The sequence below is a fragment of the Castor canadensis genome, chromosome 8 (genome assembly GCF_047511655.1).
Source record: "Castor canadensis chromosome 8, mCasCan1.hap1v2, whole genome shotgun sequence".
In the NCBI taxonomy this organism is placed as follows: domain Eukaryota; kingdom Metazoa; phylum Chordata; class Mammalia; order Rodentia; family Castoridae; genus Castor; species Castor canadensis.
The window spans coordinates 90561185-90587644 of record NC_133393.1 but is presented as its reverse complement, the minus strand read 5'-3'; the positions used below and the strand labels follow the sequence as shown (position 1 = coordinate 90587644).

The 26460-nt window shown below is 49.7% G+C and overlaps 1 protein-coding gene across 4 annotated transcripts; it reads left to right on the top strand.

The window, feature by feature from the left end:
• The first annotated feature begins 18337 nt into the window (after window positions 1–18337).
• Smug1 (single-strand-selective monofunctional uracil-DNA glycosylase 1) lies at window positions 18338–26180 on the top strand. Of its 4 annotated transcripts, XM_074083541.1 has the most exons (6): window positions 18338–18471; window positions 19475–19787; window positions 20879–20957; window positions 22248–22549; window positions 23575–23907; window positions 24739–26180. In XM_074083541.1, the coding sequence occupies exons 4-6, from the start codon at window positions 22259–22261 to the stop codon at window positions 24772–24774; spliced, it is 660 nt and encodes a 219-aa protein (XP_073939642.1). In that variant the 5' UTR covers window positions 18338–18471; window positions 19475–19787; window positions 20879–20957; window positions 22248–22258; the 3' UTR covers window positions 24775–26180. The 4 variants fall into 4 exon arrangements, with proteins under 4 accessions (XP_073939642.1, XP_073939639.1, XP_020019651.1 ...); XM_074083538.1 differs by having other exon boundaries at window positions 23575–26180; XM_020164062.2 differs by lacking the exons at window positions 19475–19787; window positions 20879–20957 and having other exon boundaries at window positions 18402–18471; window positions 23575–26180.
• The last annotated feature ends 280 nt before the right edge of the window (window positions 26181–26460 follow it).

Here is a 26460-nt window from a genome sequence, read left to right as displayed (position 1 = left end):
TGAGTATTTTCAAGATAGGGTCTCATAAACTATTTGCCGGGGCTGGCTTTGAACAGAGATCCTCCTGGTCTCTGCCTCCTAAGTAGCTAGGATTACAGGTGTGAGCCACTGGGGCCTGGCTACCAATAGCTTTCAAGAAAGCTCTAGTACCCAAAGTCCCTGGAGATTGACTTACCCACTTATGGGATCACCCAGTGCCTCTTCTGAGTGGCACCTGAGAAGTGGCAGAGGACAAGGAGAAAGAGTTGCCATCCTCAGCCAGTTTCTGAGCCCAATCGTGGGAGCTAGCTCTGGCTGCAGAGCCCTAACCTTACCAGCAGGGAGACTCGTTGACCAGCTCCCACCCTTCCTCTCTCTGTGTGTGTGTGTGTGTGTGTGTGTGTGTGTGTGTGTGTGTGTGTGTGGTACGTGCTCTCCATCTCTGGTGGTCTCTGGTTTTTATGGGTATCACAGACTTTCCTGTGTTTCCATTTCTTCCAACCTCCCTGGTCTTTCTCAGGCTAGAAAATCTGTAGAAAAGCCATGTCTTCTACTTTCTGTCCCTCCCCCACCCAACATGGTTATGCATCCCTGCAATCCCTTCTTCAAGTCCCCCCTTCATCTTTTCTCACTTACCTGAATATGCTTTTCCTTAGAACCCGGGTCCTACTCTGCAACCTCGCTGAACCCTATTGTCTATGGCTCCTTTACATATTCCAAGGTAAATTCTCAGACACTTGTGGCGGTGGAGAGGAACTTCCCACCTCCCTCCTTCCAGCCGGGGGTTTCCAGGCTGCTCAGGGCAGGGGAGTATGCAGTTCTCCCCACTGCCAGCAGGGGGCAACACACACAAGCCCAGGCAGAAGGGTGGGGAGGATGAGCTGTGTCTCACAGAGGTGGCACAGAGGAAGCTTGTTGCAGAAGGACTGTCTTAGGGCATAATGACCGCTAGGACCGCTAAATGGGGGTGGGAATCACCAGTTCTTTGCCTTATTTCTAAACTCTGTAATAGCTAATCATGTCAGTTACAATTTGAGGCAGGTGGTTTGTACCTAATACTTCAAATTCTCAAAGTAACCATTTTCTGAAAGGTAAACTGAAGCTGAGGAAGGTTAATTCATGTGAAATCACGTGCCCAAGGTCATACAGAAGGAACTGGCAGAAGTGAGCTCCGGTGTTGCCTGGTGGCCCCTGCCTGGGGGGTCTGTCTGCCCCCTCCCAGACAGGCAGTGAGCAGCCAGGAAGGGCCTTTGGTGGCGCACCCAGCCCCCTCCTTCCGGCTCCCAGCAGGGTTCAAAGGAGGGGCTGGGCAGGGGACCCCTGCCCCCACTAGCCTCCCTCAGCCTGACCAGATGCCTTTGGGGCCTGGAGACAAGGGCCAGAGAATGGAGCTGCCATAAACAGTGTCCGGGCTGCACCACAAGGCTGTAAAACCAGCCCAGCAGAGGCTGGAATGTGGAGGGATCCAGGAAGGATTTTCCGGAGGGTCTGGCCTGATAGCATCTTTGGGACCCTGGGGTCAAAGGGGAGCCCCCCTCCCTTCCTTACTTCTTTCCAGCCAGAGTGCTGCTCTCTCCTTTCCCATCCCCACCCCCTCCTCTATCTCCTTCTCCTCCTTTCTCTTTCCTGTCCTGGAGACTTCTGTCATGTTTCTGGAGCTGGGTCTATGTATTCATTTCCACTTGGTCTCTTTCAGCGCCTTCCTCTGAGCCTTTTCCCCAAGAAGGGGTACTGTCCCCATTTGAGCTTAGTGACTGGGTAGCTTCTCTGCCTTGCTTCCTTCGCCTGTAAAATAGGGACTCATGTTAGTACTTGTGTCAGAGAATAGACTGAGGTGAGATCTATAAAGCACTTAGAACTTGTACTAAGTACTAAGTGCTATCTGTTAATTTAACACATATCAGTGTGGTTCTGATTTCTTCCCTGCAGAGGGATTGGGGTCAGCTGATGGATTTTCTTTTACTCATTCCTTTTCATAGCCTTCACTTGGGTCTGGAAAAGGATGGCTGGGTGGGGGTAACCCTAATGACAGGGTGAATGCTATATATTCTATCTTTCATCTCCTACTTCTTACCTCCCACCAGGCCAGGCCTCCCCCCAAAGCCTAGCAACACAGGCCAGGCAGCCATGCCTCCTTTGGCCAGCAGGGGGAAGCAGACACCTGGCCTGTGGAGCGCAGGAAGGGGCTCAGCCAGCTCACCTACCCCAGGGGAGGACAGAGACCAAAAAGGGTGAAGGGCCAATCCCAGGGCTTGTGTGTCTGCAGTAAGGTCAGGTTTAATCCTAGGTGTTCCTGTCCTCATGCCTCTGCGTGTGTGAGAGTGAGGTGGGAAGGGAGGGTCTTGCCCCATCATTACCCACACTGTGACGTGCACAGATGCAACTGTGTGTTGTAGAATGTGTCAACCACCAGAATCAGCATCATATGGCTTGAAAGGACACAGAGATCGTGTAATAGTCCGATTCCCTTATCTTCAGATGAGGAGGCTGAGGCCTAGAGATGGCAAGCTGCTTATTCAGGCTTGCACAGTGTGCTTGTGGTGTGCATCTGTGCCAACGTGAGGTAGGTATGCACACCCACTCCATTAGGAAACTCAGGACTCAGAACAGATGCCTGAAGCGGGGAGAAATGACCCAAACATTGTATGCACATATGAATAAAAAAAAAAAGTGAACAGATGCCTGCTTGGTCCCCCATCACTAGGGCTGCCTCCTAGATATGGTCCCATTGCCTGCTCTTTGCTGGCTCCCCTGCCTTTGTTTTGCCTTGTCCTCATGGCTTAGCTGACCAGCTGCATGAGAGATGTATACCTTCTTCCCTAGAGTCTAGGAGTCAGGGGATTGGGGATCCTATAATAATAGTGGTGTACACTACTATCATTAGGTAATGATGGTCAGCATCATACCGTGATTATTGCTATGCACCTAATCATTTAGTTACCAAATCCTCCAACAACCCTACAAGGGAGGTTCTGACTACTTGAATTCTTCACATGAGAAAGTGAGGGACAGAAAGGTCAAGGGTCTTGCCTGAGATTGCACAGCCATCAGGTAACCAGGCTGCCCTGACTAAGCACCAAGTACCAAGCACACTGCGTCCCATACAGCGGTGTTAGCCACAGTCCTGATACCCACTCTCTGTAGTTCCTGGTATGCTCATCTTGTGCCAAGCACTGCCTGAGCCTTTCTCATTTGCTATTGGCTCCAATCCTCATGACAGTCTGATGAAGCACTTTTCAGTGAAGTGACAGAAGCCTCAGTTGGTAAGCAGAGGAGCCAGGAGAGCAGGGCCTTTGACCCTGGTCCCTTTTGAAAGTCACAGAGCATGTGGCAGTAGATCCAGAACTGGAACCCAGATTCTTGACTCCCAGTCCAGTGCTCTATGCTCCTCTTGAAAGAGCCTCGAGTGCACTAAGCAGTCCCTGGGGAGGCCCAGCTGTTGGGCAATAAGCTTGTTGAGGGATCTCAGGTGACACTAAATGATGAGTCCTTATTATGGGCAAGTGCTTCAAAGGGGACAGTGAAGGACTGACAAGCAGACAACCCTCCTCTCACTGGTCCCATCCTGTCTTGGTTTCTCTCTTTCTTCCTTCTCTCTCTCTCATTCTTTCTCTCTCTCTTTCTCTCTCTCTCTCCTCCCTTTCTCTCCCTCCCCTCTCTTTATCTTTCTAGGTACTCGGGATTGAACTCAGGGCCTCAAGTCAAGTTTTGGTTTCTCTCTCCTCTTCCCTTAAACTCTCTGCTTCTTGCTGTCTCTACTCTTTATCCCCTGGCATCTCTTCCCATCTCTCTTCCCAGTCTGCCAGCACTCAGTCACAGGTGTGACTTTGAAAAGTCATTGACTAATTTGCAAGGCCAGCTCTGCTCACTCTCCCTTTCTCCAGCTCCGTGTGATCTGCCTGTGATCTCTTTCCTCCTGGCTTTCTGTAGCAGCAGATCTTCAGGACAGACACCCCCCAAGACTGACAGAGGGGGGCTTCCCTACTTGGAAGAGCTTAGAGCTGGAAAGTTAGGTCCCATCCAGGCTCAGGGGAGGGACCTCCTAGAGCAGGAGCTCTGCACCCAGCAGCAGCATTCATGTTGCTTTCTCCCTCTTTCCATTCAATCAGCATTGCCTGGCCTGCTGGGGATCTGCCAGCCCAAGTGTTGGCATTTACCTGGAGGATGAGTGGACCAGCTGCTCACTGAGGCAACCACACCACAAAGCTGGCCTGCAGAGCTAGGTTCTGTGGCTCTCCTGTCCCCAGGTGGCTGAGGAGGAGCTGGAAACCCATGTACCCTGGATCCCAGCTCCTGGAGGACTCAGATTGGAGGGAACAGGAGCAAGCTGCTCTCTCCTTGCCCTTCCAAGGAATTCTAAGGCTGCTCCTGCTCCCTGGGGAAGGCCACAAGGGACTTATGGGAGTCATTCACTCCACAGTTGCCTACTGAGCACTTCCTGTGGGCCATGTACTGGGCAAGGCATCAATTCAGGTCCTGGGGACTGAAAGGGGATGGGTCTGGACAGAACCAGGGCATAGAAGGTAGGTCCAGGAGAATCAGAACTGAGTAGCCAGGCGAGGGGCTCTCTGGTCCAGGGCCGAAGAGGCAGGAGGAGCAGTGAGACACCTCCCCGCCCACATGTTGGAGTCCAATCTGCAGGTGGGGACGTGGGCAAGGTGCTCTGTGCTACAAAATGACAGCCTGAAGCTAAGTGAACAGGTGTCAGGAGATGATGTGAAATCACCCCCGGGGAGTTAAAAAATCAAACTCCTGGGTCCCTGGTCCCGGAGCTCTGGGTAGGACCTGCCTGATTTTGAGGGGCAGTCAGGGCACAGAGAGCAGGGCTGGAAGTCAGGAACCTCCCAGGCCTCTCCTGTTCTGATTTGCTTGCCGGCCAGTGTTTGGCTTTCTGTAGGTAAGGTATTGAGTGACAATCATTGGACCCCAGACAGGCACTGATCCTCATCTTGGGAAGAGACTGAAGCCCAGAAAAGTGAGGAGACCATTCTGGCCTTTTCTGCTTGAAGTCCCCACATTCCAAGTCTACAGCTTTTTCTTCCACTATTTGCGTGGGTTTCTTCTCTTTTGATGGACACAATTCTTCCTTTTTCCATCTCCTGCCCTTTTTCCTTCCTCTCTCTGTCATTTCCAGTTTTTAATAATCTAAAATATTTTCAGAGAATGGTCTTGTCAACACACTTTTCTGGAAAGTCCTTCCTGCAGTCTGCCCCAAGTCCCTCCTCCTGGGGAGCCCATATTCCCTGATCCTTCTCCACAGAAGGTAAGAGGGTTATAAACACCTCTCTGAGGGCCACCTGCTCTGCCTAACTCCTTTTTGCCTCCTGATCCCTTCACTGGCTTTTGCCTCTCCTTCTTCTTTGAGGTTTCAGAATTATTTGTATGACTTATAAAAGGCAACAAAGCCAGAATAATCTCCAGAGAGGAATCTTCCTCAATCACAGCAGGAAGGATTGAGGTTAGATGCCAAGAAGAACTTCCAAGCAGTCAAGAAGAGCAGTCCTGAAAGGAAGATGTGGATCCAGGACAAAGACTGGTCTTCTCCAGGTTTAGAACTCTTTCTCTCCCTAGTTCCTCCTTGCTGCACACTCCTGACCCCTGTTGGGGTGCCTTTGTCTCATGCCATGACCTCTTCACAAATGCTGGAAGAAGGAACAGAGCTCACAGTCTCATCAGTTGCACGATGACACTGAGGGGTAGGCCAGGACCCTTCTACCCTGGGCTGCCCTTTGTCCCTGCTTTGGGGCCTATACCCTCACCATCCACTCCACCCTCTAATCTGAGTTGTGTTGGCTACATCTGTGGAGGGGACTGTGTGTGGCTGTGCACCCCTGGGTGGCCCAGAGTGGTTTTTTCCTGGCTCTTTACCCCAGAGTTCCAGAAGGTCCCTCTGTTCTGTATCCCATCCCTGACCCTGGGGCCAGCTGGTGAGTGTGATGACTTTGTGCTCATATAAACCCAAGAGGGCCACTGACACTGTAAAGCTTCCTTGACATCATGTTGTCCTCCCTGGGACCCCAAGCCAGTCCTGCTGGCTACCGTTGGGTTAAACTGACCCTTACTGACCAGTCCCCCTTCTGCAAGAAAACAGTGGTGTCCTGGGTGTCTGCTGTGAGCTCTTTTTTTCCTGTAAGGCTTTCAGTGCCCCCAGGGAATCTTTAGTGGTGGGTTTATTTTTACTTTATTATTATTATTTATTTATTTATTTGGTGGTACTGGGGTTTGAACTCAGGGCCTCATAGTTGCTAAGCAGGCACTCTTACCACTTAAGCTACTCTGTTTGCTCTTTTTTTGTGATGGGTTTTTCTCAAGATAGGGCCTCACAAGCTATTTGCCTGGGGCTGCCTTCAAACCAAGATCCTCCTGATCTCTGCCACCCCAGTAGCTAGGATTACAGGAGTGAGCCGCCAGCGCCCGGCCCCTAATGGTGGGTTTAGACTAGCAGAACCCACCAAAACGCCAATGATCAGCCCGGAATCCCTCCCACAGGCCAGTTCTTGACCCTGTTACCATATTGAGGAGTCTTAAAAACCATGCAGAGTGGTTCCCAAATAGAACATTACTGCATTTGATTTTTGCCACACTCCTATAAGGTAGTGGTGACTTGGGTGGTGGTGGTGTGTTGGTGGTTTTGTTAGTTTGTTTGTTTTATTTTGAGTCTTGCTGTGTAGCCCAGGCTGGCCTGGAACTCACGATTCTCCTGCCTCAGCCTCCTGAGTGCTGGGATCCCAGGCCTATACCACCATGCCCGGCTCAGGGGGAGTTTTGATTCCTTTTAACAAATGAGGAAACTGAGGCCCAGTGTGGGTATGTGTGCCCAGGGTCCCCTAGCTGGGGAGTGGCAGGTTAAGAGCTGAATGGGGTGTGCCTGTATCCCTTTTGACTGCTCCCTCCTGGCCATGCAGCTCATCTCAGGGCCTCTGACAGCCAGTGGGGCTGGGGCCACCTCCCCTGCATGACTGCCCTGGGCCCAGTGCAAGGCTGGGCTAGTGTGAGGCAGTGCTGCCTGTCCTGCCCAGGAGTGGCCACAAGGGGGCTCTAGAACCAGGTTTTTCTCCTCTGGGCAGGAGCTGCAAGGATTCCCAGGATTCCAGCACACTGAGCTTTTCTGGAAATGCTGGTTATCCTCCAGCCACTGAGGGGTCTCTGCCAGCCTGGGAGGCTGCCAGACAGGGCGCAGGCTTGCATTTCATAATCCTGTTTCAGAATATCCTTCTCCATCAGGAAGTCCTTCCAGTTGCCTGCCCTCCATTTCTACAGCTACCGGGAGGAGAGAGAGGGCTATTTCTTTTTTTTTGTTTTTTGTTTTTTGGGGTTTTTTTTGCATTACTACACCCCCCACTCAAGGCTTGAAGTGAAGCACTGTTAGAGATCAGACTCTGCTCTCCTGCTGCTGCTGTAACCTGGATAGATGTAGCAGTAAAGATGTAAGTTAGACATCAGGAAGGACTTCCTCACAGACAGAGCTGGAGGAGGCTGACTGCAGGAAAATCACCTGTTCCTCTGGAGCGAGGCTCTGGTTCTGTGGGGTTGGGGACAGTCCTCTGTAATACGTGGCTACCACTTACCCTTTGGGAGAACGGGAGGCAGGGACCTAACACAGTTATTTGCCACTGTGCATCTTTGAACCTCACAAAATCATGGATATTGCAGGACCTTGGGCTTTTGGTTTGCAGGGTGGAAGAAGTCTGTGTGGAAGAGAAGCACCTGAATCCTTCCTTCAGTGGCTGGAAGAAGGAAGGGTGACAGGAGGAAGTAGCTTCTTCATTCACTTCAATGCACTTTACTCACTCTCTCTCTCTCTCTCTCTCTCTCTCTCTCTCTCTCTCACACACACACACACATGCTTACTGACCACACGCACACACTGCTTACATGCAGTAAGCAGTATTACAACCTCCTACTTGCCCTTGGAGTGTTGGGTGTGGAGTGTGGAGGGGGTCAGACCCCGCTGCCTCCTCCACCTCTACTGTCCCAGTGAGGCCTGAAATGTCACCCGCACTACTGAGAGGGCCCTGGGTCTGGGGGAAAGGCCGGCTTTTGGAGCCAGAGCCCACCTCCTGGAGGCAGATGATGGGTTCCTCAGTCTCCACCCCATCTCCCAGCAGGGAGAAGTGAGTAATCCCCTTTCTCTAGTGCACTGCCTAGGAGGACCACTGGGCTCAGTATAGTGGTGCCCCTGATGTCCGCCCTTGCCCAGCCCCACTCCCTCCTGGAGGAGAGATGTGTCCATTGCCCGGACAGAAAAACAGGGGCAGGAATGACGCTGAGGTCCAGGCCGGGATCTCTGTTGCAGGTCTGCTGCCTCCCCCATCCCAGCTTGGTTCCTCCCTTCCATCCATGCCTTGCCTCTTTTCTTCCTTTTGTTCTTTTTATTCCTCTTTATTTCCTGTTTCCTCTCTATTTCCTGTTTCTTCTGTCCCTCCACCTTCCCCTCTTCATTCATTCATTTAGTAAATTGGGCAGAAAGAATGATTTTGAAAACAAAAAATGTGCACACTGTACCCCTGGATCCTCCTGAACCTTCTTGCCAATGTTCCCTTGACTTCTTAGTCCTTGTTCCTCACCTTTCCCAAAAGTTGGTGCTTCTGTTCTGTGGGCCTGGGAAGCAGAAAGAAGGTGGAAAAGAAGCCTGGCTCAAGCCCGGCATTATGGCTCATGCCTGTAATTCCAGCATTCAGGAAGTAGAGGCAGAAAGATCCAGAGTTACAAGCCAGCACTGCCTACATAGTGGGTTCCAGCCTGGGCTATGAGACCCTGTTTTGCATTTTTTTTTTAAAGGCAGTTCGCTTCAGTTGAACAACCTGTGCCTCTGTCTCTGAGTGGGTGTGCTCTGAGGAGGAGGCCAAGAGCACGTAGTGGTCCCTGCCTGGGAAGGACCTTAGGGAGGCCAGACAGAACAACTGGGAAGGCTTCCCAGGGGAGGTGATGGTGAAATGGATTTGAGGGATGAGCTGGAGTTTACCAGATCCCTGGGAGGGGAGGGGAGCGGGTAAAAGAAAGGTCCCTCTTGGAGGGACCACCATGGCCAAAGACCTGCTAAGAAGGGGTGAGGAGAATCTGGGAGACAAAAAGCTCTGTGTGGCTTTAACCTGGGGAGCTCTTGAGAGACTAAACTTTTGATCAGTTAAGAAGTTGAGCAAGAATACCTCAGGGCTAGCTCCCCAAGCATGTGAGAGAGGTTCAGAACAGGGCATTGGTCCCTGCTAAGTGAGTGACAAGGGGAGGGTAGGAGTTGGAAGGGCCCTCATATCCTCCCTGCTTGCTGGCTGTCCTGGCCCCAGAACCATACAGACTGATCCTGGGACTCAACTGACCCTTCTGTAAAATGGGTAGGGTGATCTTCCTAAGACAGGAAAGATGGACCTTCTCATTGCTTGAGGTGCCTTTCAGTATCACTCTTCACAGAAGAAGAGGGCTTGGGTGCCTTCCTTGCCTTAAAGGATGGCTAATAGGGAGCTTAGTAGATGGGCTGAGGAGGGCTGGGGGAACCAGGGGGGTGAAGGTCAGAGGTAGGAGGAGTGCATGTGATTGACACTTGGATTTCAGCCTGGCTGTAGGTGGGAGAGGAGGTGGTACCAGGCAGGACAGGAGTGTGACTTGCGCTGTCAGGAGGTGGGAGAGTGGAACCCTTGGGGCCAGAATGAGCTAGAGAGAGCATGGAACGGAGGGTCCTGGTCTGTGGGGATGACTAGGAACTGGGGACATGCAAATGAAATGCAAATAAACAGCCACACCCCCAAGCCCACTGCCTGAGGTCTGCTCTGTCTGGGTTGAGCCACATGGGGGGAAGGAGGCCCTCAGCCTTCCCCGCTGGGCTCCTTCTGCCTCATTGGCTAAGCCTGGACAGGCCTGGGGACAGCCTAGGACCTGTCTCCTGCTCATTCCTGGAGGGCTGCCTGGTTCCTCCAGAAGGTTTCCAAGGCTCCCAGGAGGTGTCTGAATCTCCCCCCGAGAGAGAAAATGAGGGACAGACTCGGTGACCAGGAGGGGTCGCAGACAGGGTATTGAAGGGCAAGGGACAGTGAATAGAGAGATCCAAGGAAAACAAATTTTCAGCAAAGTGGCTAGACGCAGACAGCCAGCGAAAAGTACCCGGACCTGGGAGACTGGTTCTTGCAGACCCTGAGTGACAGAAGCAGCCGGACAGGGCTCACGCGTCCACCCAGGGCAGGACGGGTCTCTGCCGGCCTCCTAATGCCTGTCCACTTGTCTGCCTGTCCCTGGTGGAGGGTCCCTTTGTCTGTCTGGCTCTTTGTTTGTTCTTTGTTTGCCAGCGTCTTTCTGATTCCTTTCTTTCTCCTCCTGTCTGTTGATCCAGACTTTGCTGTCTGTCACTGCCCTCCGCTTATCCACCTCTCCCCAGAGAGAAAACTTCCTGCTGGGACTCTAGGACACCTGGGTGCCTGTCTCCTGGTCTTGGACAGGTTCTTGCCTTTTCTCCTTGAGTTTGGGTCTCAATTCCTCCTTCCTAGGGTGGCCCCACTCTCTGCCATCTGTCATGTTTGTAAAACTCAGGAGTTTGGGCAGGTGAGCATATTTATCTTTGCTCGGCATCGTAACAAAGGATTTAATGCATTTGAGGGGCAATACTGCTTTCATTCATCTAAGGACAAAGCAAGAGGACAATAATGACTACAGCATGATACACAGTGGTCAGACTTTCAGAGGAACTTCCCAAAAGATACAGGAAATATTAGAAGAAGTCCACTAAATGAAGTTAAACAACCCACCTTCATAACCTCCATGGCAGGAGTATGGCTAACCTGACCTTCCCTAGTCAGGTTAGAAAAAGGAAAAGACCTTTTTCACTAAGAAAAGGTCTTTTGATGTTGTGAGGTAGCAAGGACTTGTATGTGGAGGCCAGGGTACAACCCTTCCCATCCCCTGTGCTAGACCCCAACCTGCACAACCTCTTAGGTGTCTGGGGAGGCCCCTGAGGGAGAAGGGGTGTGGAGGAAGTGCTATTTCTCGCCCCACCTCCACCCTGTTTCCCCACCATCTTCCCAAGCTCAGGACCACCCCGCCCCTCCCACCCCCCAATCCATGAGAGATGGCTGCTGGGGACGGAGTGATGTATGTAATGCAGATAAAATGTCAGCAATTCTAAATGGGTCCGGAGATGCAGCGGTGGGGGGGTGGGGCGGGAGAGAGGGCGGAGCAGGGGGAGAGAGGAAGGGAAAATGAGATGCGTGTCCTCACCAGGGATGGCAGCAGGGGCCGACGCCCCCTCCCCCAGCAAAGGCCAGAGGAGGGGTGGGCCCAGGAGGCGGGAGCCCAAATGAGATTTTGAAGAGGGAGCTGGAGGGTGGGGGATGGAGGAGAGAGGCGGCGGGCGGGGGCAGTGGGGCCGGAGCTGCTGATGTATAGCGGTTTCATAACTTCCTCAGTATTAAAGGCAGGTTCATGGGGAGGGCAGCGCCATTAATCACCAGGCTGAATGGGGCCGGGATTTGCTGAGAGGCGCTCTTGCTGTCTGCTGCGCCTGCCCGGCTCGGGGAGGGAGGGGGCAGGCCGGGACGCCCCTCCTGAACTAAGGGGGAAGACCCCGGGACGCTATTCTGGGTGTTGGGCAAGTGGATCCTAGGTGTAGGCGAGAGCAGGACCTGAGGACCCTGAGAAGAAGAAAGAGAAGGAGGGGGAAGGTGTGGCAGGAGCTAGAATAGGGCTGGGGGTGATGATGGGGGCGGTGGCAGAGGCTGAGGGGAGCCTGGGAGAGGAATACTGGGGAGGGAGGAATGGGAATTTGAACATGAAATTGATCACATGTAAATATAATGCAAATGACATGCAAACGAGCATAGGATTTCTCTGGGTCTACAGCTCTGGCATTCTCTTTCTTGGACTGAGAATTGGGGCCAATTTACATCCAGTTCTATGCCCAGTACCTTGTTTCTTCATTATTCAGGTTTCTAAGGCAGAACTCAAGGTCTCACTTGTTAAGGGAGTGGGGGAGCCAAGATGGGGCTGGTGCTCTAGGGTCCATGGGAAAGGGTAAGGCCACACCTGCCGGAGAACTGACAGGCCTGCGTGACACAGGAGGGAGGGAGACAACGACTGAGTGATTAGATTTGGGCCTATGAACCTGAATTGATGGAGCTCAGAGAGACAGAGTCTCAGCAGTGAGGCAGAAAGATGGGAGAGAGACAGACAGATACCCACAGCTTATCTGACAGACCCTGAGCAGGTACGTTGAGAACATGTCCTGTGTCCTGTGAGGTAGGCATTGTCACACTCTCTTCTAAGTGAGGAACACAAAGGGTTGTCTAAGATTTATTCTGCTGGTGAGTGCTAGACCCCAAGTCCAAGTTTCCTTCAAAGTCAATGCTTCTTTTTAGACCATTCACGAATGAGATAAAACAAAAGGCATTCATGTCTTCCACAGTTTTTATTTATTTGTTTGTTTTTTGCTATGCTGGGGATAGAACTCAGGGTCCGGCATGTGTTAGGCAAGCACTCTACCAGTGCTTGCCTATACTCCAGTCCTCCACTGCCATTTATTGAGCACCTAATAGGTACAGGCCTGAACTCCAGACAGAGAAGCCTGAGTGCTTATCTTCCAGGACTTGCAGTCTAGCAGAGCCACAGGCATTTCAGCAATAAGTGAAACACTTTATAGTTGGTGACAAGGGTCCCCAAGGGAGGTACAAGCAAAGGGTGGATCAGGGGATGTTTCCAAGGAAGGTAACATTTGACTTGGGGTTTGGGGATTGGGTAGGATGTGTTCAATAGCAGAAAGGGAGTGGGAAGAATGTTTCAGGCCAGGGGCAAGAGAGGCCATTGTGCACATCAGGAGAGGATGAGAAAGTTGCACTTCCTGATGGGTTGGAGGGTGGACAGGTGTGGGGAAAGTCAAGCTGAGATCGGAACATGCAGGGGCTGCAAAGCCAAGCCTGGAACATGGATGCTACCTGGAGGCCAGAGAGGAGTAGGGCATAGGAAAAATCATTCAGCTGATCAGACATTTATTGTCTGCCAGCCAGTGCCAGAGCTATCTAGGTAGCTCAGAGGCAAAGCTGGGAAGGATGTAGTCCCTCTCTTTAGGAAGTTCACTCAGCAGCAATGTCCTTATCAGTCAGTCACATGGGGACAAAGTAGGCCCCTCAAAGTGTGACTGTGAAGACTAAATGTGAGGCTCCCCAAAAGCGTGATATGGTGTCAGGTATGGAAGGAACACTCCGAGGGGGTTAGTCATTGTTGCCATAGTCCCTATTCTGGGATGGGTGGAGTGGAGGACAGGACAGGGAAGGGTCAGCAGTATTTTGCAAATCTCCATAGGAGGTGGATGGGGCAGGATGGGTGGAAAGGAGAGGACAGGGTCAAGAGGTATGTGAGAAGAGATAGGCAAGAGAAGGCAAGTGACTGGACGAGAGGCAGGGGCAGGGAAAGTGTGGACTGAGCACACGTGAGCCCATCCTGGCTGGGTTCAAGTCTCTGCTCTGCAGCTGGCTCAGGAGGTGCAAGCAGGACAGGCTGGATGCTGGGATTCTGGGGTCCCATTTCCCACTTGGCTACTTGGCTACTTGGCCACTCTCCCAGGCTCATCTTAATTCAGCTCAACTTACAGGAGATGCTCCTTTCACCAAAATCTGACTTCTATCCTTCCTGCTGCAGGACCTGGGGATCAGTACAGTCCCTGAGTCTGTCTGTGCGATGTCTGTGTGGGCTCCTCAGGATAATTGTTCTGGACAACTCTAACACCACACAGACAGATTGTCCAGTCTCCTGGCCCCGACATTTCCCACCACTGCATCAAGCCAAATTACTCTTCTCCCCCCTCCCCAGCCCGGGGCTCCTGAAATCCGATTAGTGAGGAGAGAGCTGCACTGAGCTGACAGCTCCTCCGATAATTGCTTCCCAAGTAAGCGATGCAAATCAGCCCACCCTGCTTGGCCCTGCTCATCTCCTGGGGGCCCAGGTGTCCAGCCCCGGGAGATGGAGGACACCTGAGGTGGAAGACTGAGATGTTGCCATCTGTTTCCAGGTAAGCGGGCATCAATCTGGAGAGCTGGGCTGTGCTGCCGTCATGCTGAGGTGGGGGGGTGATGAGGTAGAGAGGTGGAGTGAGGGAGCTCTACATTTCTGTTTTCTTACCCCTTGGAGAAGAATCCTATGTGCCCATTTCCCTGTAAGGTAGAAAAAGGCAAACATAAAAGACAGAAACAAGGAGATGGCTGAACATGTTAACAAACAAATGGATGAACTCACAGCCTACCACCCCCACTCTCCAGTTCTGGGAGGGAGGTGGGAATGGGACCTGTGGAACCTACAGGCAGCTTCTTCTATGGTGAGACTGTTCCCCACCAGGCTGAGGAGAGGCATGGAGGGTTAAGTGGAATGAGACTCTGGTACACTATATCTCTGGAGGCTTGAGGAGTCTGATCAAATCTTGACTTGTGAGCCTGTGCCAAGGACAAGTCCTTGGGGTGCAGTGAACTTTTTGAATCTCACACATGAAAGACACTCACCTCTTCTTAAAAGCAGTGCACTTTTTTTTTTTTTTTTTTGCAGTACTGGGGTTTGAACTCAGGGCCTAAACCTTGAGCCACTCCACTAGTCCTTTTTTGCGACGGGTTTTTTCGAGATAGGGTCTTGTGAACTATTTGCCCCAGCTAGATTTGAACCACGATCCTCCTGATCTCTGCCTTCTGAGTAGCTAGGATTATAGACTCTATTGGCCAATGACCCACCAGTGCCCAGTTGTTTGCTGTTTTTTGAGACAGGGTCTCACTACGTAGTTCATTCTGACTTGAACTCATGATCCCCCCTGCTTTAGCCCCAAATTTTGGGATTATAGGTGTGTCATACCTCTCCTGGCAAGCAGGACACTTTTATGGGCCCATTAATGCATCTTCCTTTATGCCTTTTTTCTTACACACACACACACACACAACTTTTTGGAAGCTAAGGATTGAACCCAGGGCTTTGTGCATGCTAAGGACATGCTCTACCACTGAACTATACCCCAGCTTCCCTTCCTAAATCTTCACCTGAAGCGCTTCCTTTTTCTAACCTCTTCATCCCATTCCCTACCGATCTTGGAAACCTGAAAGATACTTTCCTGGCAGTCCTGAATTTCTACTCCCAAACCTAGCCCATGCAGGCCACCATCTCTTTTGGCCAGTCTTGAGCTTATGTGTGTTAAGGTTCTATGGCCCAGATCTTGGTATTCAGTCCAGCATCTGTCTGAGACCCTGCCTGTTGTCATAACAACTATAACTAACCTTCACGGAGCACAAATTCTGTCCTAGACATTGCATTAAGCATCTTATCTAATTAGGTCATTTAATTATCACAAAAGGAGACATAGATTGCAAAGATTATCCCATTTTACAGAAGTGATAACTGAGGCACAAAGAAATTAAGTAACTTGTTCAAGGTCACCACTAGTAAGTGACAGAGATGGGATACAAATCCAGGCAGCCAGGTTCCAGAGCCCATACTTTTTCCTCTCCAATGCTCCTCTAATGTTTGTTGGACTGACTCCAGTGTAGTAGAGTTACAGGAGGTGGCTAACACTAGAAGTGAGACACCCTTTGGGGTTCCTCAGGGAGTTGACCAGGGTGACACCAGGTACCCAAGAGAGGGGAAACATGGCCCTCACTTTCTCCAATATCCAGTCTTTCTTTTCAGCAACTAGAGGCCCTGCAGCTAGATAAGGCTTTCTCTACTCAGAAGCATGGAGATAGGGGAGGGGCTGAAAGGCTTGCCTAGAGCCTAAATGAGCTGGAGTCAGAGCTAGTACCTCCAGAGGCCCATAGATGGCGCTCATGGCCCAACACAGCCCCAGTAGTCCAAGGATACCTACAGAAAACAAGTAAGCAGGTTAACCCCTTCTCCACTGGACTCAAGCAGGAGGAGCAGCCTGCTGGACCAGCCCAGGTGATAAAATTTTCTAATGTCTGCTATAGGTCACAGCCTGGGTCTGCTTCTGCTTCTGGCCCACAAGGCCCTTCGCCTAAGTCACAATTAGCCAATTCCTTGAAGACTTCCCAGAGGGTCAGCTAAGAAATGGACAAGATGGTTAGGAGGGCCCCACCTAAACCCATGTTTCTGGGTCTTAGTTTTTAAGCTTCAGGAGAGCACTTCATCTCCATTTTCCCTGAGAGAGACTGACTAGGCAAGGGAGGAATGGCATAAAAGCTAGAGGCAGAGAGGGCCCCAGACCCCTCTGGAGTCGGCAGTTCCCTGTGTGTTGATCAAGCCTTGGTTTTCCTTTATATATGGATTCCCTATCTCTGAGCTTCCTGTAGAGACAGAATGAGTTATTCAATTTTTTCAGGAAGTTGAAATTATGGGTGGGACCTTTGTGGGATCTATTCAAGCGCCTGCCACTCATTTAACTCATTATTGTCCTGCCAGAGGTAGACTTGCTAAGATGATAAACTGTAAGTGCTGGGGCAAACAGTGATAGAAGGGTGGGGTGGACAGGAGTGCGTCCAAGGGATGGTTGAGATCCTAGAATTCTTACATAATGAGAGGACACTACAGTGAAGTCTGTCTTCTCTTATTTTTTTTTCAGAGGTACACAAATAAAGAGACCCATTGAGGTAGAGAAGCTTGTTCTAGAAGCTTACTCTCATTTTATTCATTCCAAAGAAGCAAAGCCAGGGAGATATTCACAGAGGGAGACAGAGACATAAAGATACAGAGAGAAAGCTATGTAACCCTATAGATAAGAGATAAATTTGTATAGGCAGAGAGATGCAAATATACAGAAAGGAGAAGAATCTGGTACAAATTAAAGCTCAGGAAATAATGGGCTTCATGGGGTGGATGATTAATTCAGTTTCTGAAGTTTTGCAAGGGTAGGGGCTGTTTCTCACCTTGATGTCAGGGGGCACTGCTCAGACTCCCTGAAGCTCCTGCTGCACCCATTAAGTGTTGGTCTGTTGATAGGAGATCAGAGGCTTGGAAAAGGGGTAGTATCCTTATTCTCTCACTTCTTCCTGTTCTTAGGTTCACTGGTCTCCTTGCCTACTACCCATAGGGAGACCTTGCTTCAGTGATCAGAATCCTGGCTGTGCTCAGGCATGTGTGCAGGAGCCAGGGTGGGAGAAATTCAGAAAATAACTAGCCTTAGGAGGTTTCCAGTCTAATGAAAGTCTTATAGTCAGGACACAGAAACAGATCCAGATAGAGGACAACAAAACCAGGGATTGAATAATTTAGGAAATTGGTACTGAGATGGGGAGGTGGGGGAGTAAACCATTAGATGCGGCCATAGGATTAGGATTTGTCAGGGATGGCTTCTTGTGCAGAATATTTGAGAGGGAGGATTTGGAAAGATGAGAGATGTGATGGTTAATTTTATGTGTCAACTTGCATGGACTAAGGGACACCCACATAATTGGTAAAACATTTTTGGGTTTGTTTGTGAGGATATATTTGGAAGATGTTAACATTTGAATTGGTAGACTGAATCAAGAAGCTTATCACCAATGTGGGTGGGTATCACCTAATCCCTGAGGGCCCAATAAAACAGAAAGGCTGAAGAAAAGCAAGTTTGTTCATATTCTTTCTTTCTCTCTCTCTCTCTCTCTCTCTCTCTCTCTCTCTCTCTCTCTCTCTCTCTCTCTCTTTCCAGGGACTCCCTATGTACCACAGACTGGCCTTAACTGATGATCTTTCTGCCTCAGTATTCCCAAGTGTTGGGATTACAATGTTCACCACCATATCTACCTTTCAATTCTCTCTTTATAAACTGGGACATCCATCTTCTCCTGCCCTCGGGCATTGTTGGAGACCTGTCCAAAGTCTGTGGTTCTCAGGCCTTTCAGGCTTTGGGACTTAAATCAACAAGCTTCCCTGCAACCTCCCTTCAGACCCAGACTGAATTACACTGTGGATTTTCTTGGTTCTCCAGTTTAAGATAGTAATCAACAAATTGTGGGACTTCTTGGCCTCCATACTCTTCTGATTCAATTCTCATAACAAATCTCCTCATATAGAAAGATAAACAGATATCCTTTTGGTTCTTTTCTCCTAAATTAGGTTATAGGACTGAGAATACAGCATGGCAGAAGAGGGAGACAAATCAAAATGGCAAATTTGTGAAGGGAGATGCTGGTTGCTAAAGAATAAGGAGATGCCAGAAATGTCTTCGTGGATGTTCTATATATAATGGCCAATGTCCCCAGGAGGCTGCAAAGGAAAGGGTCTTTGCCATTGTCAATACCCTCAGGTAGTTGTGGGGATTGGAGATGGTTGGAGCTTCCTGATAGTTGTGCATGAATTTCGGGGTTGGGGCATTACAGAGTCTGGCCTCTCACTTCTCAAGACTTTTTTATTTAGCCCTGATGGTAAGAATAAACTACAACCTTCAGAGACACTATGTGCTAATTTAGAGCGCCTTCCGGGGATTTGAATATTTCCGGCGGAAGCGGCCACGGCTAACTAATCTCGTTCGCTACATAATGTGGACTACGACTCCCAGTGCCCTTCGCGCCAGGCGTGGAAAGGAACCGGAAGCTGCGTGAGTAACTGGACGAGGTGAGGGAGTGGAAGCCTGGAACTTGGGTGTTAGGGCCTACTGGGGGCTTCCAGGGCTCTTCCGGAGGAACCGAGCGGGCAGTCAGGATGTTGGGGTTTCAGGTTCTTGGCTGGGTCTGGAGCCTCGGTGCCAGAGAGCCGAGCCCGCGGAACCACCTGGGAGGCCTGCGGCACGGAAGCGTCCCTGTCGCGTGGAGTCCGCGGGCGCAGGCGGAGGTTTTGTATCGTGCCGAGGTCGTCCGCTCCTTCAGAACCAGGAGGAGCGAAATGGCCTTTTTGAGTTTATGCTTACTGTCCCTGTGGATTTCTGGATTGCCTCCAGAGGACGGGTGTGGATACTGTCTTGGATGCCTAATAAACTTCCTTGAGTTAATAATATCAAAAAGGTCTATTGTAGCTCTGGCCATATTTATCGCTGGGTCACCCTCTGCTGCTTTTGTACCTAATAAATTCGATACTGTGTTTTATAAAGCACTTAAATGTCTTAAGCTTCTGGTTCCTGGTGATTTTAGGTAGAACTTGGAAATTCCTCCTCTGGGCTCCTCTAGTCTTTTGTGCAGGATGTTAAAGCTCAGATTATGCTGTATTATAGTCAGTTGTGTATCTCTTCTTAGAGATGAAACCAGGACTTGTATCCAAGTCAGTTGATTTTCAGTCTGTGGTTCTTGCTATCAGATCGGCTTTGAAACTCTGGAACACTGAAAATAAGGTCTCATCACTTTTGTCCACCCCTTTGCCATTGCTGACTTTAGTATAGGGCAGCTTAGACCTGAGAGAGAACTTGGAGCTGGAGTAGCCCATCCTCTGGTGTTGGTGTTCCATAGGGAAATACAAAGCAAGGTCCCAAGAAATATTGGAGTTTGCCACACTTTCCTTCTCAACTTTCTTATGAGCCCAGTCAGCCCCGGGTACCTATCTGGAAAGATCAGGGAAAAGACTTCTTAGTCACGGGAAGTTCTTCTCAAGATTGGCCTCTGACTCTTTTCCCTTCTTCTACTTCTAGGGTCAGAGAATAGATTGGTGGACCAAACTGTTGTGTCAATGTTAATACAACAGCCTCATCTGGGGGAAGAGGTCGCTTTTGACCTGGACAGGAGGTTGAGAAGGAGGAAGAACAATGGTCTATGTCTAATGGAAGGCCCAGATGTGATGGAAACATACCCAAAGCCTGGCAAGCCCTAGAAAGCAAAGTGCTGAGAAAGCAACTAAACCTTGAGTGAACTCAAGATTTGGAAATAGAGAGGAGGCTAGGTGTGGAGGAACACACGTATTATTCCAGCTACTTGGGATGCTGAGACAAGGATCACAAGTTTAAGGCAAGCTTGGACAACTTACACCCAGTCTAAAACTAAAAATTAAAAAAGGGCTGAAGATGTAGCTTAGTGAGAAAGTTCTTGCCTAGCATGCTTAAGGTAGAGCACTTGCCTAGCATGGGTGAGGACCCATATAAAAATGTGGAGAAGAGTCCATCAGAAATGGTTTCTTGGGGCTGGGGATGTAGCTCAGTGATAGAGTGCTTGTCTAGCATGCTCAGGGCTCTGGGTTCAATTCCAGCATTGAAAAAAAATGGTTTCTTACCCAGGCACCAGTGGCTCACGCCTGTAATTCTAGCTACTCAGGAGTCAGAGATCAGGAGGATCGTGGTTCGAAGCCAGCTGGGGCAAATAGTTTGCAAGACCCTATCTTGAAAAAAACCCATCACTGAAAAGGGCTGGTGGAGTGGCTCAAGGTGTAGGCCCTGAATTCAAACCCCAGCACTGAAAAAAAAAAAAAAAAAAAAAGAGTGGTTTCTTGGTGGAAAGTACTTTTAAACAATTGATAAAGGAGGATGGGTAGATCTTAGCATGTATTTATTGAGTACCTGATATGAGCTAGGACTTTGGAGGTATGGAGAGAAATTGAATAGGGTCTGGCCCTTGATCTGTCCAAATCTAGTTGTGAATTCATGAAGAAGCCACTAAACATGGTGACTCACAATGGCTTTCACCCTTCACTCAAATCACCTTGTTTTAAATACAGATGCCCAGGCCTCACAACAGACCTGTGCTAGTAACTTCATTGTTATGACAAATACATGAGAAAAAAACCTAAGGGAGGAAAGGTTTATTATTTTGGCTCATGGTTTCAATCCATGGTTGCTTAGTTCCATGGGTGCAGGCTTGTGTTGAGGCAGAATAACATGGCAAGGTGAAGCAAAGCTGCTCACCTCATGGGAGCCAGGAAGCAGAGAAAGAGACAGACAGAAGGGGCCAGGGACAAGATATATCTTTCAAAGACACTCTCCCACAGATCTACTTTGTCCAACCAGGCCCCATCTCCTAATTTCCCATCCAGCTATGAACTTATCAGTGGGTTAATTAATAATTAATGAGGGTAGCATCCTCATGATCCACCTATCTCTTATTAGGAACACCAGCTGGGGACCAAGCTTCAACACATGAGTTTTTGGAGCCATTTTATATCCAAATCATAACATGCGGGACAAGGTAGGGAAACCTTGGCAAGTGCTTCTTTATCAAAGGGATGGTTTGAGCTGCATCTTAAAGGATGAGCATGATTTGAGTGTGTGAGGAGGTGGGGCAGTCACTGTCCTGGTTGATGAGTAGATGATGTACTGGTTATTTTGTAGAAATGTATGTGCAGATTTTTGGGAGATAGAGTAGGAAAGGCACTGTGAAAATTTGAGTGGAAGGACCAGGTTGGAACATTGGGTTTGCATGGAAGTGGTGAGAAGGAATGGCTTTTACAGTTTATAAGGCTTGCTGTCAAACTCCATTCCCCTCATCTTCTCATCCTCTCTCCTCTCCTCTTCCCTTTCTCCTCTTCCTTCCCTCACCTAAACATAACATCTCATTCCATCTTTATGTCAGTATTATGAAGTGGGAATTGTTATTCTTAGTATTTAGATGAGGAAACCAGAGGCTCTGGCCATGGTTGCATGGCTTGCAAAGTCAATTCTGTGTCTGGTAATCATCCTACATATTGCTGAGGATTCTTGAATGTGGGAAAGAAACTGGTCTGGGGTTAGGAGACTGTAGAATCAGTGGGGTGGCTGATCAAACCATCTAAGACAAGATGGTATGGGTAGTTAAGAGCATAGCCTTGAGTCAGATAATGTGGGTTCAAATCCCAGCTTTATTACCTGCTGTGTGACCCCAGGCAAGTTGCTTGATCTTGCTAAGCCTCGGTCTTCTCACTTGTAACATGGGAACAATAATACCCACCTCATGGGGTTGTTATGAAGATCAATGAGATGTACCTGGCATACAGCAATTGCTCACCACCTGGAAGCTATTGTAATTAGCTTTCCCTGGTCTCTGGGCCATGGCTGTGCACCTGCATCTCATTCGTTAGTGCAATGGTTTCCAGGACACAGCCCATCTTGGCCAGGCTTGTTATGTTAAGGATGACATTATGCGGAAAGGATGCCACTAGTAAATATGTATTGAAAATGTGTAGTATGTGCTCAGCATGGCTTAGGAACTAGTGATTCGGACACGTCTGATGGAAAGGAGGTTTGGGAGGAAGGATGGTTGGCGGTTATTTTTATTCTCACTAGGTGATATATGAAGAGGAATGATACTGGAAGTAGGGAGGGGAAGGGCCCTTCATTACCAAGAACCAAGATGATTTGCCCCACTTGGTGTTTGATGGATGACTGACTTGGTTCCCTAGGATCCCTTCTTAGCTCAGGAAATGGTAGTAGGGGCCCTAGCCAGTACGGATCCTCCCACTCTAGGGTGAGGCCAATGGGACTTTGTCTACTTCTTTTCCAGGTAACAGCAGAATGGCTGTGCCTCAGACTTTCCCTCTGGGGCCGCTCCATGATTCTGCAGGTTCTGAGATGGAGCCCCAGCCCTGCACTCGAAGCTTGGCTGAGGGCTTCCTGGAGGAGGAACTGCGACTCAATGCTGAGCTGAGCCAACTGCAATTTTCAGAGCCTGTGGGCATCATCTACAATCCGGTGGATTATGCTTGGGAGCCACATCGAAGTTATGTGACTCGCTACTGCCAGGGTCCCAAGGAAGTGCTATTCCTGGGCATGAACCCGGGACCTTTTGGCATGGCCCAGACTGGGGTAAATGGCCTGGCTTCCCTTTGTGTGTGGAGTGGGATACTCTAAGGTGAATGCTTGGCTGGATATGTGGAGGAGGAGCATGCACATGGTTGTGTACGTGTGTGAATGTTCCCCCCATGCTTCTATCCCTCCCCCCAGTGCACACACTGGCTCCTGTGGTCTCAGACACTCTCTTGGCCTTTCTGACTGTAGTTAACCAAGCACATTAATGGTAGTTCGTTTCCTCTGTGAACTGTCCACTAATTGCTTCTGAGAGCCCTTTCTTCCGCCATCTCCCATTCTTACCCCACCTTGCCGGATCTCCCGTGTCCCTAGAGTATGGTCAGGAGAGGGACTAGGACTGTGGGGTCCTCAGAAACTCTGGTTGTCAGAATTGGGTGTGTAAGAGATGCAGGGCATTTTGGCAACTCAGGTTCTCCCTCAACTTAGCAAAGCTCCAGGACCTGCCTGCTTTCCTTTCAGAGCTCAGGATGAGTGACTGCCCCACAGTGGGGGTTCTTGGTAGGTGGGGGAGGGGAAGAGGCCTCAGGGCAGGAGGCTCAATCGCTTTTATTGATCCCAACTGGGTGATGAAAGATGATCAATGATGATCGATAAAATGACAGCCTGAGGCTTGGGGGTGGGAGGGCACCCAGAGAGCAGTGGTCAGCTCAGTCCTTGTGCCTCCTTTAACCCTGACTACCTTTCTATCTCAGGCTATCCATCTGTCTCTACTATTAACAATCATGCCCTGGGTAGGACCATCTGTCCCAGTGTACTCTCTATACTTGGTCCCTGAGCCTAGTGGTGGTAGAGGCAAATAGAGCCTGTGGACCACAGTTCCTAATGAACAAACTGGAGGAAAAATGGACAGGATCAAGCCACAGGGACAAGAATCCTTGCTTCAGACCTCTGGGTGAAGGTGGGGGTTGGAGGAAGGGCTCAGGCTAGATCATCATGGAAGATGGAAAGGGGTCAGTTGGTCCAGATGGCTCAGGTGTCAGGGCTCCAGTTTGAATCCCCTGTGTTTCTCTCCTTCCCTACAGGTACCTTTTGGGGAAGTGAATGTGGTCCGGGACTGGTTGGGCATTGGTGGGCCTGTGCTGACCCCTCCCCAAGAGCACCCTAAGCGGCCAGTGCTGGGATTGGAGTGCCCACAGTCAGAGGTGAGCGGTGCCCGATTCTGGGGCTTTTTCCGGAACCTCTGTGGGCAACCTGAGGTCTTCTTCCGTCACTGTTTTGTCCACAATCTGTGTCCTCTGCTTTTCCTGGCTCCCAGTGGACGCAACCTCACCCCTGCTGAGCTGCCTGCAAAACAGCGAGAACAGCTCCTTGGGATCTGTGATGCAACCCTCTGCCGGCAGGTGCAGCTGCTGGGGGTGAGGCTGGTGGTGGGAGTGGGGCGGCTGGCAGAACAAAGGGCACGGAGGGCTCTGGCAGGCCTAATGCCAGAAGTCCAGGTAGAGGGACTCCTGCATCCCTCTCCACGAAGCCCACAGGCCAATAAAGGCTGGGAGGCAGCAGCCAAGGAAAGACTCAGTGAGTTGGGGCTGCTGCCTCTCCTATCAAAATGAGTGCCCTGGGGCCTGGCATAACCCCCACTCAAGGCTCTCAAGTCATTCTTGACTACACAAGAGTGCACAAGCAGATGACTACACACCTGTTGAACTGGAGCAACCAGGGCTTCCTGGGGCTCTCTTGTCAAGGACCTTGTTCTTTGTTCTGTTCCACTGTCCTCTGACATGCCGAGGCTGTGTCTAATCACATGGTGGGTGATTACCAAGACACTACTGCTTGCCATCCTGCTTCCTGCACCTTCTTTTGAGCATTGCCCCCTTCATCTTCCAGTAGTAGACTCCACAAGTGCCTCAGCAGAAGGTGGGCTTTGTGTGACTGCCCTACCTCATGTTTCCTTGGGCACCTCCATGCAGCAGAGGGAGTCCTAGACAGGGACCTCTAAAGTCATATTTGCTGTTTCAGAGGAAAGCGTTTTAAGATTTTTTTATTGACACTTTTATTTTCAGTGCTGTAGTTTGAACCCTCAACCTGTGCACACTAGGAAAGTACTCTATCACTGAGCTGCATTCCTTGTCCCATTGACATGGATTAATTGTACATATTAATGGGGTCCCATACACAAGTACAGAATGCACCAATTGAATCTGGCCTCTCTGTCCACCTTCCCCCATCCTCACACCCTTCCCAACCAGGAGGAAGTTCTTGCCAGGATCACTACTCATTTTTAGAGAACAACTTCCATCAACTGCCCAGGATAAAGCATGGGACATGATGTGAGGAGTGCACTTCTTATGGAAGACTGAGGCTGAATCACAGGGAGAACTCAGTGTGGCAAACTAGGAAAGTCAGAAGAGGACTGGGAATGTGGCTCCCATGGTAGAGCACCTGTCACTAGTGAGTGTGAGACCTGAGCTCAAACCCCAGTACCACACACATACACACACACAAAAGACGTGAATTTTTATCCTAGTTTTGAGACTTGGGAACTTTATTTTATTTTTTCTTTTTGAGAGGCTTGTGAATTCTTTGGCTAAATTAATTAACCTTCCTAAGCCTCAGAATCCTTATCTATAGGATAGGGATGCCTCCCTCATGAAGTTGGTGTGAGGATCAGCTGAGATATCACTTAAAAGTGCCTTGCAAAGGCCTGCTCACTACATACTCTTCTTGTTTTCTTGCTGTGGGCTGGGGAGTCACTACACTACAAGGGAAGCCTCTCCCTACTCTGAAGACCTACTGGAGTGAGTCTAGGCCTCAACTGGTGGCCTGGACGAGGGGAAAATCCTGCCAGAAATGGACCAATGACTTTATGGAAAACCCACCCTGTGTTTTTTTTTTTTTTTTTTTTTTTTTAGTGTAAGCATTAAAAGTGCCTAAACTGTTTGTGTTTGTTACTTTTTTCCCCTTCTGCATGCTGGGGGTGGGAGACAGTTGTTTGGATTTTTCCCTTGTGTACCTCTACTCTTTGCAAAATGGGTTCTCTTTTTTGGTGGTACTGGGGTTTGAACTCAGGGCTCATGCTTGTAGGGCAGATGGTGTGCCACTTGAGCTACACTTTCAGCTCTCTTGGGTAGCTGGGGGAAGGATAGAATAGTTCTTTAATTGGCTTTGCAATTAAATTCTTTGCAATTAATGGTCTTTCATAGGGGCCTGTCCAGTAGTTTATCTGATTTTTGGAGCATCATGGGGAACAGGTGACAGAATGGGTGCCTGGTCTGACTTTTTCTGAATGGCTGGTTGGGTGCTCCTTGGTAAGGGTGGGAAGATGAACCAAGTTGGGAGCACAGATCTTGAAATTACCTTAATGAGGAATACATGGTTTCCCGATCTCCTGGGACACTGGTCATTTCCAACAATCTCAAAATTAAGATTTTTAGCCAGGTGCCATTGGCTTATGCCTGTATTCCTAGCTATGTGGGAGGGTGAGATGAGAAACTTGCAGTTTGAGGCCAACCCCGGCAAGTTCTCAAGACCCCTTCTCAACCAATAGCTGGGCATGGTGTCATGTGCCTGTCATCCCAAGCTATTCAGGAGGCTAAGATCAGGAGGATTGGGGTTCCAGGCCAGCCTGCACAAAAAAGTTTGCAAGACCCCATCTCAAAAAAAAAAGCTGCGTGTGGTGGGGCGCACCTGTCATCTCAGAGACAGCAGGAAGTGTAAAATAGTATTGCTGCCCAAAGTGAGACTTTGTCCAAAATAACTAGAGTAAAAAGGTCTGGAGGCATGGCTTAAGTGGCAGAGCACCTGCCTAGCAAGCGCAAAGCTGTAAATTCAAACCACAGAACCACCAAAAAAATATATAACTAAATAAAAACAAGATTTTTAGTTTAATAAGCTGGGGACAGTGGTTTACGCCTGTAATCTTCAATCAGAAGGAATGCGGTTTGAGTCCAGCCTGGGTAAAAAGTTTGGAA